This window comes from Staurois parvus, unplaced genomic scaffold (assembly GCF_062004578.1).
Source record: "Staurois parvus isolate SC_StPar_1 unplaced genomic scaffold, SC_StPar_1.0 ptg000538l, whole genome shotgun sequence".
In the NCBI taxonomy this organism is placed as follows: domain Eukaryota; kingdom Metazoa; phylum Chordata; class Amphibia; order Anura; family Ranidae; genus Staurois; species Staurois parvus.
Genome location: NW_028318334.1, coordinates 4,530,942 through 4,550,216, shown reverse-complemented (window position 1 = coordinate 4,550,216; position 19,275 = coordinate 4,530,942). Strand labels below are relative to the sequence as shown.

The window sequence follows — 19,275 nt, the reverse complement described above, 5'->3', positions numbered from 1 at the left end:
TACTTTTGTTTCCTAAAGTTCCATGTAAATGAACCAGAGATGAAATAAGGAGGAGCTGAGCAGTGGGCGGGCCTGTAGAGTCATGTGACTGACACAGCACCGACAACTCAGGGAAAAAATTATTTCCGGGCGTGAAATTAAAAATAAATGGTATTACGTCAATAGTATAAGTAAGTTATAGTAAAAAAAACAGCTTTTTGAGCAACATTTATTTCTAAAAACGGCGACTTTCAATCCCACAACAAACATGGCCGCCGTAGGATCACCGACTCTCCTGACGCCCGCTCCCCATTGGCTGCGCTCCTGACATCCCGGAAGTGGAGGCGTTGTGCTCTCTAGCCACGTGTTGGGGTGTCGGAGACAGCGGGGAGAAGCGGTGAGTGAGGTGAGGTTGCTCGGTGTCGGCTGTACGGAGCGGCGTGTGAACGAGTCCCGTCCATAGACATGGCTGTTCGGGCTTCCTTCGAGAACAACAATGAGATCGGCTGCTTCGCCAAGTTGACCAACACCTACTGCCTGGTGGCTATAGGAGGCTCGGAGAACTTCTACAGGTGAGACCTCACCCAGGGGGCAGCCGGCTACAGAAAGCTCCTCCCATGAATCACCTGGGGGGGGGTGACAACTCTGCTTAGATCTACATCCCACACGTGTCTCACTTGGACTATAGACTGTGCAGTGTAGGTGGGTTAGATCCCTTGTCAGCTTTTCATTGCCTGTCTGTGCCCCCATTAGGGAGATCCATCCTCTCTATTTGTCCTGTTTACCATTATCAGTGAAAGTACATCCCCAAATTTAGGGTTGTCACCGGAACAGGAAGAGAGGGGAAATCTTGTAATGGGGGCTGGTGACAACCATAGGAGAGATTTCCTCTCACTTCCTGTTTTGGCTATGAGACAGGAAGTGAAGGGAAATCTCCCCAATGGGATACAGATTGGGGGGGAGGGACAAACAGGGGTTATAATACTCCCTTACTCTATCCAAAAGGGAAAAAAATATCTTTAGTTCTACTTTAGATGTCAGTTGTGCAGTGTGGAATGGTGGATCTATGAGGTACTATACTGTACTGTTCTGTATGATCTATGGAAGTCTTACAGCTACAATCCAGACCGGTTTAAAAAAAAAGTGTTCAACCAACTTCCCCCTCCCTGTTCCTGAATGGGGCTAACTCGTCAGTTGTTAGGAAGCCTGGAGCACTTGCATCCTAGCAACCACAAGCTCAGTCCAGGAGGCACACATGCATAACAGCGTCTCAGCATCTTTGCCCTACTCTGAACACTGGTGTTTGTTGGCATTCCCAGGCACACTGCTCCACCCCGGGCATTCCCGGGCACTCTGCGCCCCTTCCCCGGCCGTACCCCAGGCACCTTTGTACATTCTGCACTCCGCAAGTTGGTCTTCATTACCACCAGGTTTCATATCTGTAAACTTGGTGGTAATTCACAGCCATAGCAAGAGGTTCTCAGAGTGGCAGTAGTGAGACATAACTGAATCTGGACCCTTTGTTCTTATTTCATTGACTTCCACCATTGTCACAAATTCAACCCCCCCCACTACTTTACAAAAATGTGTTTTAGCTGTGTCCTTGTTGGACGGATGTGCGATTTTTTTTTTTTTTTTTTTTTTTTTTTTCCCCCTGTTCTGACAAATACTGTTGAGGGGAAATTGCCCACTAAATACAGACAGGCAATAATAAAAACCCAACAGAGACCCTAACACTACCTGGTTCTTCAGAAGGAATTCTTGGATTTGGGCTTTAGTGCTGGCCATGCCAGCTGCACATATGCACCATCCCTTCACTATCCCGCTGATTCCCCCCAAACCCCACCTTCTGTAATGCTGCAAGGAATTAAGAAAAGCGCAGTCTTTTGTAATCTTCAAGTCACAGTTTGGAGCTTACACAGGGCTGAGGACTCCCAATCCCATGTGATAGTACAGAGTGCCTGAGCTGCAGTTGCTCATGTCCAGCTTTCAAGAAAATAAAGATATAAAGCAGTGCAGCGCTCAAAACAAAGTGAAGTATACTTTATCAGATGACATACAGATATACAGGTGGCCCACATGGCCATAACGTCTAAAACATTAATGGGCTGGTGGTGACTAGATCTCAGACCACTTAATCATGCACTATAGTGACTTCAAGCATGTGCAGTAGATAGTGTCCATGTGCATAAAATAACATGCTGGTGTAAACTGTTGGTGCCAATCCTCAAATAGGTGAAGTGCCCCCTCACCTTCCTGCCCAGGCCCCTAGGGACCAATGAGCCTTTGAGTATATGGTAAATCTTGGATAGATCCTTCAGATGGTGAATCCCTCAGGAAGTAATGGTGGGACTCTCCTCCTCTTATCTCCTATGTCAGAGCGTTGATGGTATCGAAGGTACCCCTCCCACACGGTCATCAATAAGGAAAAAGAACTTGCATAGTGTAAAATCGCTTTATTAAATGAGTATAAAAACCAAAATACTACTCACACATTTATTCATAAAAAACGAGCCTTCACACCACTCAAAGGGTGTACTGCATTCAGGAACTGGGAGCACCAAGATGGCGCCCACGCTGGATATGACGTCAGAACGTTCGTGTAAACTCCTCCCACTGGCGTAGATATTATTGATGACCGTGTGGGAGGGGTACCTTCGATACCATCAACGCTCTGACATAGGAGATAAGAGGAGGAGAGTCCCACCATTACTTCCTGAGGGATTCACCATCTGAAGGATCTATCCAAGATTTACCATATACTCAAAGGCTCATTGGTCCCTAGGGGCCTGGGCAGGAAGGGGAGGGGGCACTTCACCTATTTGAGGATTGGCACCAACAGTTTACACCAGCATGTTATTTTATGCACATGGACACTATTTACTGCACATGCTTGAAGTCACTATAGTGCATGATTAAGTGGTCTGAGATCTAGTCACCACCAGCCCATTAATGTTTTAGACGTTATGGCCATGTGGGCCACCTGTATATCTGTATGTCATCTGATATAGTATACTTCTCTTTGTTTTGAGCGCTGCACTGCTTTATATCTTTATTTTCTTGACTACTGTTGGTGTTGTGATTGTGGCACCTTTAGTGCTAGCTGCTGTATAGTATTATTATATGTAGTGGCGCAGGAGATCATATTCATATTTTTTTGATTACATGTCCAGCTTTGTCAGGTTTAACTAGTTGCCGACCGCAGGTAGCCGAATGACGGCTGCATTGCGGTCGGCCAGTTCTGGGTGGACGCCATATGATGTCCTCTCAGTACGAGCTCTCCTGCGTGTCCTCGGCGATCTCCGTGATTGCTGTGTCCTACGTACACAGCTGATCACATGATGTGGTAAAAGGCCAATCACAGCGGCTTTTTATCACGTGGTCAGCCGTGTCCAATGACACGCTGTTCACAGGGAAATGCAATTGCCGGTTCTCGGCTGCACTTTCCTCACGCTGTCAGAGCATGAGGAAAGTACGGCCGAAAACCAGCAGTTGTCAGAGCAGGTATTGGCACGATCATCACGGCACTGATGATCGGTACCCATCAGTGCCACCCACCTGTGCCCATCAGTGCAGCCCAGCAGTTGTGCCAGTCAGTGCTGCCTATTAGTGCCGCCTATCAGTGCTGCCTCATCAACGCACGTCAATGAAGGAGAAAAATTACCTGTTTGCAAAATTTTATAATAGAAACAAAGAAACGTTTTTTTTTCAAACTTTTTTGTCTATAGCGCAAAAAGTAAACAACCCCAGTGGCGATTAAATACCAGCTCTATTTATGAGAAAAAAAATGATAAAAATTTAATATTGGTACAATGTTGCATGACCGCACAATTGTCATTCAAAGTGCAACAGCTCTGAAAGCTGAAAATTGGCCTGGTAAGGAAGGGGGTATAAGTGGCCAATAGGCAAGTGTTTAAGTGAGTTGTATGCTCTCCTGAGTACTAGTCACTCCTGGTGCATGATGGGATCAACAGAGAAGTTTGGCTGTGTTAGTTTTCTTTTTTTAGGATTTTTTACTTTATTTTCTGATCTAGCCAGTAAGTTCTTTTTCAACAGAACAACCTCTCCTGCATATCTAGCAGTTCAAGTGTGAAGAAAATCATTTACCACTGACAGGGGAGCTTACAATGATCAGCTTTTATTCATATAACACCTTTATCCCAAAAGCAAAAAAAAAATTGTTGCTGTAATTGCAGTTTGAGCTGAGGTTCGGCTTCAATGTGTTAGTGTATCTAAATCTTCTAGTCCATCTTACACTCCCCTCTCCGTAGATTGACAATGCTGCTGTCTGAAAGTGCCTCCTGTGCTCCTACATCCAGAGTAGAGGCGCTCTAATACAGGAGGTGTGTTACTGGCCAGTTCACCAGGTAAAAAACTTAACAAAGAAGACTAATGCAGCCACCACATTTAATAATTGGTAAGCTGCAATATATTCCATTTTTGGTTAGGGGTTTGATACTACTTTAGGTATGTTTGGCATCTGTATGTCAGACTGTTTCATCCCGCACAAATTTGAGCTGGTTTGACATATTTTTTGGTAAGTTTACCTGTGACACTTTGCCAATAGCAGAATCAGTCATTTTAATTTCATGTTATGACAAGTGGAAGTTGCATCACCAAACATTGCTGAAGCGCAATCACAGGTGAGGGAGTGGTTAGCGAGTGATTCATTGCTGGTTCCAGCAGTGATGGGGTCATTTCATAGAGAAGCTGCATGTTAGGCTGCCATTCACAGGTGAAGATTCACTAAAGACAGAACTGTCAATATGACATGATCAGGGTGGATTTGATTTAAATCAAACTGATTTAAATCACAATTTAAATCACTAGTCAGTAAGGCTTGATTTAAATCCTAGTTTTCTACATAGACTAATTCTTGCTGGTATAACTTTAATATGCAAGTAGATGAAGATTTTTAGAATAACAACTTTTCATATTAGTTTTTTTATCCGCAGGTTAATAGGTTAATCATTCATATTTGGACAACTTTTCTGTCGTACTTAGGAAGGAGAAAAATAATCATTACCTTAATAATAACAATTTAAATAGATTTATTCAGCTGAAACAATAACATTACAGCATATGTTATTTGCTTAAACAAACATCCATGTTTGTTAACTAATTTGGCTAAACAAAATAATATATATTTTAAGAAACTTAGACTGTCAGCCCCTTCCTCCTCACACTTAGTTTCACTTTCTTCTTGTGCAGATCTATTCCACTCCAAACAATCAGAAAAATATTGTTTCTATTCTATTCACTGAACTTCTTGAAACTTAGCACTGAAGGGGTTGATTCTGTATTCATAGGTTTGTAGAAGTTAGGATTAAGGTCTTTTTCTTAACTCTGTTCATGTTATAACATTTTTGCTGTGAAGAAGAGGCATGTGATCTCCGCTGAGTCAAATTCAGTTTTGAGAACTGCAAAAGTAAACCAAGCATCAGTGATAATATCTTGTAGGCAGAGAAACTGCCCAATAATCTTACAAAAACCTCTGGAAGAGCATGACATTGTGAATGGATTAATGGAATTTATTTACCAAAAAAATTAAACATATACAGCCTTATTCTACATAATGAAAAAAACTAATCTTTATTTCATGATGGAATAACCTTTGGATGGTAATATATTTTCCTCAAAAAGCATTTTATTTAAAAAAATCTGATTTAAATAAAAAAAATCAGATTTAAAAAAAAAATCATTGATTTTTATCCACCCTGGACATGATCCTTAAAGTGGAAAGGCTGAAGGTTTTTTTACCTTTGTGCATTCTATGCATGAACGTAAAAATCCTTCAGTGTGCTGAGGGCCCTCCAGCCCCCTAATAACTACCTGAGTCACTCTTGATCCAGCACTGTACACGAGCAGTGGCTCTCTTGGGTCTCTCTCTCTAATTGGCTGAGACACAACAGCGGGAGGGGAGCCATTGGCAAGCACAGCCATTGAGGAGGGAGTGGGGGGGTGGTTCTGAGCCGCGCTTTTTGTGTCCTATAAAATACACAAAAACAGCTTAGGAGCGAGCGCACACACTACAGCGGGGGGAGGAGCCAGGAGCATCTGTGAGGGACCCAAGAAGAGGGGGGTTGGGGGTACTCTGTGCAAAACCATTACAGAGAACAAGTTAGTATGACATGTTTGTTAATTTTATAACATAAAAGTGAACCTTAGTATCTCTAACTATACCCTGCCACCACAACATTCATTTCAACAACACATTTCCCATAGGATTCTATGTGCATATATTGTATTTTTACATTCAGTCTTTTTATTATATAATGCAGAGATAAAATGTAGCAAGTCCTTCTAATGTAGCACACAAAAAAATACACTTTAGGTACAAAGAAAAAACAGAGGCTACTTGGCGATATCTCAGGATCATATAGTCCATGTAAAATCACATGAAAGTGGAGTCCCACTCACTTTAAGTGTCATCAATCCTAAGAGTCAATGGGCTGCCTTTGCTTCTAGCATTGCGGTTTTTCCAAACCAGAAATGATGCGATACCAGGCGGAGATGAGTGCGCTCCGCTTTGTACACACTGCGCATGCGTGAGAATGGGAGGTGCATGCTGGGTAGCCAGTGGCACTGTATCCCGGAGGAGCAATGAATTAGCTTCAGATAGCCACACTGAAGATGGGAGCGTGCTTGCTAAGGAGTGCACAGTGAGTTTTTTAACCACTTGTCCTCCTGAGGATTTATCCCCTTCCTGACCAGGCCATTTTTTGTGTTGCGTCGCTATGTTAATTTAACATTATAAATGTACAAGCGAGCGCTAATATATATGAATCATGAACAGAGCAGCTAGCAAAAGGAAAAAAACCTCTAAATCCTTAAAAATACCATATAAAAATTGCAGCGCTAAATAGTAACAAATATCAATATTGGTGATAAAGTGCAACATCACTAACATGGAGCGCAATAGAAAGTGATCAGTGCACCGTCATTTTGGACGAACAAGTTAGTGACATAAACGCACAATATAAACGTATATAGTCCATACAAATTCTTCCGTAAATAAGTGGTTATTTCATCCAATGCGTGCAGATAAGTGGCTCCTCCACATGCTCAGTAAATTATGGTGCTCGTGACTCCTTGTGGTATAGGCAAAAGAGGTGTGCTTGCACTCACCAGACGCACAACCAGTTTGTGCATGTAAAGGTATTCCTGTAGGTCATCTGGACATCGATGGGGAGATCCTACTTCTCAGGTACTCGATACATCCTTAAACGGACTTCAGACCTTTCCGCAGGACCCTCGCAGTAAAGTGGACAAACCCTTGGTATGGATACCACAGCCACTCAATGGCGCTAAATCTCCACCTTGAGCAGCAGAGTGAACTGTACCAGTCTTGATTGTGCTATTTATAGTGGATATTTTAGCAATTCTTTGACATATCATTTCTGCAGTGCTGTGCTTTTCTTTCAAGTTTGTGACAGGAAGGCAGGTAGAACTAAGGGATGTGTCCAGGATGGGAGGTATATTTGTCCCAGGTTCCTGCTCTACACCTAGAGGGTGCGGAAAGGTCTGAAGTCCATTTAAGGGTGTATCGAGTACCTGAGAAGTACCATCTCCCCATCGATGTCCAGATGACCTACAGGAATATCTTTACATGCACAAACTGGTTGTGCGTCTGGTGAGTGCAAGCACACCTCTTTTGCCTATACCACAAGGAGTCACGAGCACCATAATTTGAGTATGTGGAGGAGCCACTTATCTGCACACATTGGATGAAATAACCACTTATTTACGGAAGTATTTGTATGGACTATATACGTTTATATTGTGCGTTTAGGTCACTAACTTGTTCGTTAGTGACCTAAAGGACGGTGCACTGATCACTTCCTATTGCGCTCCATGTTAGCGCTCTTGCACTTTATCACCAATATTGCTATGTGTTACTATTTAGCGCTGCAATTTTTATATGTCTAACAATTGTGCAGGCATGCAATGCTGCACGCAAATTAAATTTATGGCTTTTTTTTCCACGAATTGAGCTTTCTTTCGGTGGTATTTGATCACCTGTGTGTTTTTTTTTTTTTTTTTTTTTTTTTTGCGCTATAAAAAAACAAAACAAAAAAAAAACACCGACAAGTTTGATAAAAAAACAATATTTTTGACTTTTTGCTATTAACCATTAGCCGCCTGGCCAATGGCCGTTTGGCGGCTTCAGATGTGCCTCTTTATTCCGGGTGCACGCCATTTGGCGTGCTCCCGCACATGCGCCGTTTGCGGTAATGCAGAGCGGCGCAGCAGCGGGATCTGTCACGGGCCGTGCACCTCGGACACGGCCGATGACAGATCCGAGTACCGCCTCCCGTTGCTGGTACCATGTGACCTGCTGTGACCAATCACAGCAGGTCACATGACAGTTGTATACAATGGATGGCTTCATTCATGATGCCATCCATTGTATACTAGTGCCTAGCTGTGAATGGTCACAGCTAATCACATGCACATGTCATGTGATTAGCTGTGACCAAATCACAACTAAGCACAAAAAAAAAAAAAAAGCTGAATGAATCGATTTCATTCAGGTAAATGCTTGCTTATAGCAAAGTAATTCTTTGCTATAAGCAAATTGTGTAAAAAAAAAAAAAAAAGAAATACTGATCACTTCCCCAAAGTAGTACAGTGTTACTATGGTAACATTGTACTACTTTGGTCATAGTAAAATATGAAAAAAAATCTTAAAAAAATAAAAAAAAAGTAATAAAAAATTAAATATAATAAAAAAAAAAAATATATATATATTTTTTTCATACTGTCACCAGTCAGTGTCCCTGTTAACCGCCATGCCAGTTATATGATGACGCTGTACTGCACTGGTGACAGTATGTAAAAAAAAAAATAGTGAAAATAATTTTTTTAATTTTTTCATTTTCCGAAAAATGACATAAAAATACAACTTCAAAAAACTCGCCATGCCTCTTATGAAGTACGTCGGACTGTCTACTCTGCAAAAAGGGTCATTTGGGGGATATCTGTACTATTCTGACATTCTTGGACCTCAAGAAATTAGATTGGCTGTCAGTACTTCAGGATTGATCAATATTCAGATCTATACCATAGTTTGTGAACTCTATAACTTTCCTACAAACTAAAAAATACATCCTAATTTGGGTTATTTTCACCAAAGACATGTAGCAGAATACATCTCGGCCTAAATTTATGAAGAACAATTATTTATTTGTAAATTTTATAACAAAAACAAAGAAAATGTGTTTTTTTTCAAAATTTTTGGTCTGTTTTTGTTAATTTAGCAAAAAATAAAAACCCCAGCGGTGATTAAATACCACCAAAAGAAAGCTCTAGTTGTGTGAAGAAAATGATAAAATTTTAGCACAATTGTCATTCAAAGTGTGAGAGCGCTGAAACCTGAAAACTGGCCTGGGCAGGAAGGTGTAAAATTGCACGGTATTGAAATGGTTAAACATGTTCAGTAAAAAAATTTTAAGAAATCAAATTTTGTCATAAATTTAGGCCAAAATGTATACTGCTACATGTCTTTGCTAAAAAAAAAAAAAAAAAAATCCCAATACTTGTAAATTGATTGATTTACGTGAAAGTTATAGCGTTTACAAATGGTGGTATACGTACTGGGATTTTTTTTTTACTAGTAATGGCCGCGATCAGTGACTTACTGTGGGATTGTGGCGGGCATTCTGACACGGGGGGGAGAACTGCCTTGGTGTCACTGACATCCTCAATACAGTGATCAGTGCGAATAAATAGCAGTGACACTGTACTAATGGCACTGGGCAGGAAGGGGTTAATGTGGGGCAATCAAAGGGTTAACTGTGTGCTGTTTCACAGTATGCTGTGTGAGTGATTTATACTGTAAGCACACTGCTTTGTATGGCTCTGCTGTGCAGAGCCATACAAAGCAGTGTGCAGGAGCTGACAGGAGAGAGGTCTGTGTTGTTTATTCACAGGTCTCTCTCCCGTTGTAGATACTCGACAATCACCTGGTGTCAATGAGTAATCACTGGCCAGGGCCTGGTGATTGACAGCCAAGGCTGCTAATGGTGGCACGGATAGGGTGCCTGCCCCCTACTCGGAACTACAAAATCACATTATTTCTGCTATAGGGAAGCACGGAAGTGGTTAAAAAAAGAAAGGCTGGAAATCTGCTTTCAGCAAAGTATATATGAGCATAGTCCCGGCAAATAGGAAAACAAAAAGAAGAAAGCAGAGACTAGAAAATAAAACAGAAAAGACAAGCAATGGACCTGCTATCAATAAACATCACAAAAAAGGGTACCAATCAACTGGATGAGACCTGCAGATACTGGGGCCAGATCTCTGATTCTCTCAAATTGCGTAATCGTATCCTTCAAAACACGAGCAATCTTTTCATGAGTCATAATCCGTGATATTTTTTGCCTGTGAAAAGGACATTCAGCCTGGGTTCACATGTATGTGGTGCGGTACATCGCATGTGATTCACACAGGAACCGCACCGCATTCCTGTGCAAATCACATGTTATTTGTGTGCGGTGTGATTAGAGCCATACATTATGTATGGCTCTAATCACACCGCACCCGCCCCAAAAAGGTGCAGAGCCCTTTTTTGGGTCCACACTAGAATCAGATCGCATGGGTATTCACACCTATGCGATACTATTCTGCACATCGGACCGCGTTTTGTGGACCGCTTTTGGGGTGTTGTTAACATACACACCCACAGCGGTTCGTATGAACGGGGTGCGATTCTGATGCGGTGCGTTATTTGCACAGAAAACACGAATTCCGCACCGCATCAGTGTAAACCAGGGCTTACAGGGATCTCCAGGATTTAGCAATGATTACCTTGGCTGATTAGTAGATCGCAGATTTTTGACAGGTTGACCCTTCAAAGTAAAGCAAATATACCATTCCAAAATCTCCCACAAAATATTATTTTCTAAAACTGGAGAGTACAAAATCTGGTGCAGCTCTGTATAGAAACCAATCAGCTTCCAGGTTTTTTGTTAAAGCTTAATTGAGCAAGTTGAAGTTAGAAGCTGATTGGCTCCCATGCAGAGCTGCACCAGATTTTGCACTCTCCAGTTTTAGTAAATCAATCGCATAGAACCTAATAGATCACAGCTCGTAAAACACAATGGAGAAGAACGTGGGTACATTTTGGAAAGGTGGGTGGGGACTAAATGCCATCTTGTCAGCACTTTGCAGTTATCCGCAATCAAGGTAACATTTAAAATTCCTTTAAAAGAACGCTGATAAAAGACATTAGCCTAGTTCTTCAGTGCTAGAGAGAGCTTTGTCCCAATTAGCCATGTAAGAGAACCTGTTGGGTGCTGAGCAGCAGCCTATAAGTCTTGGAAATACCACCACTTGACCCAGACCCTGTCTACATCATTTCTCATGAAAGGTAATCCATTGACCTGTAGAAGGATCAGGTCATAAAGAGCATAAGTAGTGAGAAGTCTGACAAATAACTTAGAGTTTGGATGATGGCTTGCCTAAGTTGCCTGGGCAGTGTTGGAGCGTTAAAGTGGAGTTCCACTCGACCTATCAAAAAAATAAGTCAGCCGCTACAAAAACTGTAGCTCCTGACTTTTAAAAAACAGCCAGTTACCTGTCCCTCCAACACTGCAGGGTAATCCCGAGTGTAGCTCGGGGTTACCGCTTCTGGTACTGAAAGTTCACCCCGAGCTACACTCGGGAATACCGCCAGGGGTCTTAAGGAATGAGAGAGTCAGGACAAGAATAGGTAGCCTGTGCCTTGGCACTTGCCATGCTAGATAGTCTAAGGTAGTGGTCTCCAAACTTATTTTGAAAAAAGGGGCAGTTTACTGCCCTTCAAACTTTAGGGGTGCTGGACTGTGACCAGTACTACCCCAAACGAAACAAACCAATTTGGATTGAAATTTCTTCATATCCGAGAGCATAATAGGAAGGGATTGGAAGAAATATAGAATTCGGGGAAGCAAAGACATCTTGATCGTGTTATTCCTCCCAATTCAGGATCATATATGAACCAGTGCTGTAAATCCGATTCAAGTTTTTTATCGAGCAGGGGATCATCGGTATCATGTAAATGAGCTACATTAGAAGTTGAATCCCAAAATAGGGATGAATCCTGAGATAAGGAATGTGAGAATTGTTCCACATGAAAAAGTGGTCCTTGAGGTGTGTCAGTTGCTCAGACACTGTCACGTTCAGAGCCACAGATTTCAATGCATTCATCATGAGACCAGAAATGTTCCCAAATTCCTTCAGAAGATGCATAACCTTGTGGGTGGACACAAGTTGGGAAGTGCGGGATGAAAGATTATCTGCAAGCAGGGCACATTCATGAGTACGAGGACCACACATCACCCCAATAATATCCAGATTTTCTCAGCTAATGTCACGGCAAAGGTGACAGTAGTACCTCTAGCTATAGTGATAACTTGCAGGGTTTTCTCTCACAATCTATCACTATAGCTAGAGGTACTACTGTCACCTTTGCCGTGACATTAGCTGAGAAAATCTGGATATTATTGGGGGTTTTTTTTCCCTGCCCTATGGCAGCATTTTTTTTTTTTCCCTGCCCTATGGCAGCACTGGCACCCGCTCAGCCCACTGCCAAGCATCAGCACTGCAGAGAAAAGCACAAAAAATTCAAGTATTTCCAATGCTTTTTTTTTTTTTTGGAGTGCCTTATTAACCTTAATGCTGGCCCAGCTCCTCCACCACTCGGTATATGACCTATGTAGCTGTAGGAGAATACTACAAAATGTCACTTGAGTGACAGCTCTGAGTCTACAGGGGTTGCTGACATCACATCCAAGCAGGAGTCTCAGTTTTTGAATGTCTACACAAGGGAGATTTTTTTACAAGTAGAATAATAAATGAAATACGTTCTGTGTGGTACACTGCGAGCACTTTACTCTTCCTCACATGTTAAAGTCAACTTGCAGGGTTTTCTCTCACAATCTGACTTTAACATGTGAGGAAGAGTAAAGTGCTCGCAGTGTACCACACAGAATGTATTTCATTTATTATTCTACTTGTAAAAAAATCTCCCTTGTGTAGACATTCAAAAACTGAGACTCCTGCTTGGATGTGATGTCAGCAACCCCTGTAGACTCAGAGCTGTCACTCAAGTGACATTTTGTAGTATTCTCCTACAGCTACATAGGTCATATACCGAGTGGTGGAGGAGCTGGGCCAGCATTAAGGTTAATAAGGCACTCCAAAAAAAAAAAAAAGCATTGGAAATACTTGAATTTTTTGTGCTTTTCTCTGCAGTGCTGATGCTTGGCAGTGGGCTGAGCGGGTGCCAGTGCTGCCATAGGGCAGGGAAAAAAAATGTTCAGCCTAGTTTAAACCCCATCTAGGATCAACTGATACAGGGCTGCTTCCCTAGTTCTAGCATCAGATCTATGTTTAACTCTAAACTGGCAAACTGTAAAGACTTAGTGTCATCTATGAATAATTAATGTATCATAGTTTACCATTTCTTGGGTGTGCACAGTTTTAAAATGTGACATGTTTGGTATCTGTTTACTCAGAGTAATATAATTTTTGGGTATTATACTGTGTTTTGCATGTGCTAAAATTGAAGTGTATTTTTCACTGAAAATTTCTATTTGAGAAACTGCTGTGCAAACATTGTCTGTAAAAAATTGCCACAACCACCATTTTATTCTCCAGGACCTTTTCTTTTGGAAAAAAATATCATGATTGGGGGGGGGTACCGAAATGAAAATTCTGGTACTGAAACCGAAAATTCAAAATGCACTTGGCTGAAAACCGAAACTGAAATGCGCAGTTTTTAAAAATGAATATATATATGTTTGGAAAAAATTCAATTTAAAAAAACAACAAAAAAATACAATATATACACCAATTCTTTTGTAAAATATGAAAGAGGATGTTACGGCGAGTAAACAGATACCCAACATGTCACACTTTAAAATTGCGCACGCTCATGGAATGGCATGAAACTGAAGTACTTAAAAATCTCCATGGGTGATGCTTTAAAAATTTCTACAGATGAGCAGTGTAAAGTTACAGAGGAGGTCCATTGACGTATGTGGGCATGGCCTACGTATGCGTTTCTTCACTACGTGGGGGGACGGGGGCACTTTAAACTTTTTATTTTTTTTTTTAATGTATTTAATTTTTTTTTTTTTTTTTTGCACTGTCTGTTTAAAAAAAAAACTTTTATTCTTATCACAAGAAATGCATGCATCCCTTGTGATAGAAATAATTGACAGGTCCTCTTTATGGAGAGATATGGGGTCAATAAGACCCCACTTCTCTCCTCTGCAATTTAAAGCATTGGATCAAAAAAAGGCATTGATCTAGTGCATTATAAAAAAAAAAAAAACCCAAAATGGCAGGATAGGGAAGTGACATTGCTCCGGTCCTCCAAGGGCATAGAGATGAGTGGTGGCCATCTTTGCTTCACTCATCTCTATGCCCAGCGCTGGGATTGATGGTTTCTCAGGTAAGGCTGAGAACTACCGAGCAGCGGCGAGGGGCTTTTTTTCATATCGGCCGAAGGCCGAAAGGGGTGTTTTCGGCCGAGACATTTTGACCATCGAAATTTCAGTGCATCCCTGGTTTCAGCAAAATAAAGCATGAAGACATGGATGGGAGAGTTTGCTTTGAGCATTAACCTCTTAGTGTGGAAGGGTAAAACAATCCTAAACACATAGGTACAATTTTACAGCTTTGACATGTGTTAGTAAAACTGTACATCATCACAACTACTTTGTGTATCCAGGTGGATTATACCTTGTTTTTTTTCAGGACAAATTGGGCCAAACTGGTCCAAAATAATAATAAAAAAAAATAAAACAAAATAATATAACTGTATATTTCTTGCTACTACCATAACCTACCACCAAAGAACAACCCCAAATTCTCCAGCTCCTGATTATCGCAGCGATACCACATGTGTGTTGGTTGTTTGTTCCTGTACTAAGGGCCGGTTCACACCATAGAAACACAGTCTGGATGTGTTCTGGGTGAATTTTTTTTGTACACTTTTTTGATGCGTTTTGGTGCGTTTTGATTTTTTTATGTGTTCTGGTGCATTTTTTTCTAGTTCACCTTAAATAAGGACACGTGCATTCTGGTGACTTTTTGGTGCATTCCACTGTGTTTTTTATGCAATTTACCAAGTTCCAGTACATTTAATTGCAGAAAAAATGCAGCATGCTCTCCTTTTTTTTTTTTTTCCTGGAACTGACTGCTTTGGTGTGAACTATGCCATTGGAAACCATATAGCCTACTATCCATATGTTTTTGTTGCAGACGAAAAACGTGCTGGCCTGCATGTGGTGTGAACAGGCTCTTATGCAGGCCATAGATGGGGAGAAAAACGGCAGATTTTTCTTTTAAAAAATGAAAAATCGGTCGTTCAAGTGGCCGACGTTACCATCAATGGTAAAAAAAATCGGCCGATTTTCATCCCGTGTAGAGCCGGCAAAAAGTGTCCCTGCAGAGAGCTCTGCTATTTCTTTGACAGTTCCTTGACATTTATAGAGGTTGCAACAATGTATCTATTTGTTTCCATTTAGGATACAGATGTTTTTATTCGGAAACAAATAGATACAATGTTGCAACCGCTGTAAATGTCAAGGAACTGTCAGAGAACTGTCAAAGAAATAGCGGAGCTCTCTGCAGAGACACTTTTTGCTGGACTGGAATTCCTCTTATTTTCATCCTACTTCTTCTTCTTCTTCATCCTCATCCTCTTCTTCATCCTCATCCTCTTCTTCTTCCTCATCCTCATCCTCTTCTTCTTCTTCTTCATCATCCTCATCCTCTTCTTCATCCTCGTCCTCTTCTTCATCCTCATCCTCTTCTTCTTCTTCATCATCCTCATCCTCTTCTTCTTCTTCATATTCATCCTCTTCTTCTTCATCCTCTTTTCTTCTTCATCCTCTTTTCTTCCTCATCCTCTTCTTCTTCATCATCCTCATCCTCTTCTTCATCATCCTCATCCTCTTCATCATCCTCATCCTCTTCTTCATCCTCATCCTCTTCTTCTTCTTCTTCTTCTTCTTCATCCTCTTCTTCTTCATCATCCTCTTCTTCTTCTTCATCCTCATCCTCTTCTTCTTCTTCATCCTCATCCTCTTCTTCTTCTTCATCCTCATCCTCTTCTTCATCCTCATCCTCTTCTTCATCCTCATCCTCTTCTTCATCCTCATCCTCTTCTTCATCCTCATCCTCATCCTCTTCTTCATCCTCATCCTCACTCTCTTCTTCTTCATCATCCTCACCCTCTTCTTCTTCATCATCCTCACCCTCTTCTTCATCATCCTCACCCTCTTCTTCTTCTTCATCCTCACCCTCTTCTTCTTCATCATCCTCACCCTCTTCTTCTTCATCATCCTCACCCTCTTCTTCTTCTTCATCCTCACCCTCTTCTTCTTCTTCATCCTCACCCTCTTCTTCTTCATCCTCACCCTCTTCTTCTTCTTCATCCTCACCCTCTTCTTCTTCATCCTCACCCTCTTCTTCTTCATCCTCACCCTCTTCTTCTTCATCCTCACCCTCTTCTTCTTCATCCTCACCCTCTTCTTCTTCTTCTTCTTCATCCTCACCCTCTTCTTCTTCTTCATCCTCACCCTCTTCTTCTTCTTCTTCATCCTCACCCTCTTCTTCTTCTTCTTCATCCTCACCCTCTTCTTCTTCTTCTTCATCCTCACCCTCTTCTTCTTCTTCTTCATCCTCACCCTCTTCTTCTTCTTCTTCATCCTCACCCTCTTCTTCTTCTTCTTCATCCTCACCCTCTTCTTCTTCTTCTTCATCCTCACCCTCTTCTTCTTCTTCTTCATCCTCACCCTCTTCTTCTTCTTCTTCATCCTCACCCTCTTCTTCTTCTTCTTCATCCTCACCCTCTTCTTCTTCTTCTTCATCCTCACCCTCTTCTTCTTCTTCTTCATCCTCACCCTCTTCTTCTTCTTCTTCATCCTCACCCTCTTCTTCTTCTTCTTCATCCTCACCCTCTTCTTCTTCTTCTTCATCCTCACCCTCTTCTTCTTCTTCTTCATCCTCACCCTCTTCTTCTTCTTCTTCATCCTCACCCTCTTCTTCTTCTTCTTCATCCTCACCCTCTTCTTCTTCTTCTTCATCCTCTTCATTATCCTCATCATCCTCATCCTCTTCTTCTTCTTCATCATCATCCTCATCCTCTTCTTCTTCTTCATCATCATCCTCTTCTTCATCCTCATCCTCATCCTCTTCTTCATCCTCATCCTCATCCTCTTCTTCTTCCTCATCCTCATCCTCTTCTTCTTCCTCATCCTCTTCTTCTTCCTCATCCCCATCCTCTTCTTCTTCCTCCTCATCCTCTTCTTCTTCCTCATCCTCTTCTTCTTCCTCATCCCTCTTCTTCTTCTTCTTCCTCATCCCTCTTCTTCTTCCTCATCCCTCTTCTTCTTCCTCATCCCTCTTCTTCTTCCTCATCCCTCTTCTTCTTCCTCATCCCTCTTCTTCATCCTCATCCCTCTTCTTCATCCTCATCCCTCTTCTTCATCCTCATCCCTCTTCTTCATCCTCATCCTCTTCTTCATCCTCTTCCTCTTCTTTTTCTTCTTTTTGTCTTCCTCTTGCAGGTCACTGCTCATGCGCAGATTTTTTATCGGTAAAAAATCGGCCGATTTTTTTTTCCAACTTTACCGAAAAAAAAAACGGCCAAAATACCGAAAAACGGCCGACCAAATCGCCCACTAACGATCCGAAAATCGGCCGATTTTATTTTCGGCCGAAAAATCGGCCGATTTTCGACCCATCTATGGCCTGCATTAGTCCTGGAAACAATGGTGCACATTTTGCTATTTTTTTATCCTACCTAAAACACACTGGCACTAACAGACACTGATACTGCTTTAAAAAAAATTCTGCCCAAAATGTACTAATCGTGACTTTTGTCCTTGACCCTAACATTAACCCTGGAACTGACCTAGATCTAACATTGATCTAGATATTTTTTCTTTGTTTTTCCTTTTTTTTTTTTCTACACATTTTTGTTTGCATTCTCCCGCATGAGGGAAAGAAACGTTGCTTCTCTCCCCCATTCAGAGAGATAAGAAAACACGGGTGGGCTGCACAGTGACTGATCACAGCAATCAGGTGACATGGAACCGGGAGTCATGGGTCCCAATTGTTAGTACAGGGTCTGGGCATCCTGGTGACTGCATACTGTTGGCATCGAGGGCTTAAAAATTAATGAAAGGAACTGATCATCCGGGGTTTTAGTAAAAATGGGAAAAGGAGCTTGAATGTACAGCAATAGAATAAAGTTTTCAAATTAACACACGAGGTGACAAATATGAGCACAGTGGAGATTAATTCTAAATGTTTAACTAGATGGTATATTACACCAAACATAGTTCACAGACAACAAGTAGACACTTCACTTCTGTTCTGGAGAGGATGTGGAGAAAGGGGTACAATGGCACACATATGGTGGGGGTTGCCCAAAAATACAGGATTACTGGAGGGAAATAATCCAATATATTCAGGAGATATATGGGATAACCGTACAGAGAGATCCTTGGAGGTGTTTATTCTATAACTTTGAGCCCTCAGCGAAACTATATAAAAATAGGCTACTCTTATCACCTGGTGTGGCCAAGGGTTTGATTCCCAAGTTCTGGCAGGTTCCTGAAGCACCAAGATGCAACAATTGGATAAATAGAGTTGAAAATATTTATAGGATGGAGGAGCTATGTCATGTGGAGGAGGATAAAATGGAAAAATGCAGGAAAACATGATGTAGTTGGCTGAAATTGAAATCCTCTGAAATATATATGGAACTGGTTGGAATTGAGGGGAAAGTTTAGAAGTCAGGAGAGAGCCTTAATTGAGAATCCAAGAGAGAGCAGCATCAGAGATAGATAAATAAACATGAGAGAAGATATAGTTCAGGAAAGAGGATGGGGAAAATTGGGGTGGAGGTGGGGGGAATATTGGGGTAAATGAAATGGTGTATGCGTGAAATATTTTTATAAATGTGGTGTTCTTTTTGTACTAGAAAATCGAATAAAAGTTAAATGAAAAAAAAAAAAAGAATTGAAGTGGAGTTCCACCCAAAAGGGGAAGTTTCGCTTTAAAGATTGGTCCTCCGCTCCCCATTAAGGATTGGCACCTTTGGGGGGGGCTACCCGAAATTGACAGATACCCGCTCCCACTTCTGCTGCGATCGGAAGTGGAAGTTGTCCTCCTACCCTTCCTCCCCGTAGTCTTGTGGGACACGTGACAGGTCCCAGAAGACGACAGGGTCATTCAGGAAGCTCAGCACTACCCACGCATGCGCAGTGGGCACCCGGCTGTGAAGCCGCAAGC

The 19,275-nt window shown here is 41.7% G+C and overlaps 1 protein-coding gene across 1 annotated transcript in view; it reads left to right on the top strand.

The window, feature by feature from the left end:
• Positions 1–314: 314 nt before the first annotated feature.
• EIF6 (eukaryotic translation initiation factor 6) overlaps positions 315–19,275 on the top strand; it is a 40,204-nt gene continuing 21,243 nt past the window's right edge. Inside the window, exon 1 of the mRNA XM_089690640.1 lies at positions 315–551. Coding sequence (XP_089546766.1) covers positions 445–551 — 107 coding nt within the window. The 5' untranslated portion in view covers positions 315–444. The remainder of the gene's footprint in view (positions 552–19,275) is intronic.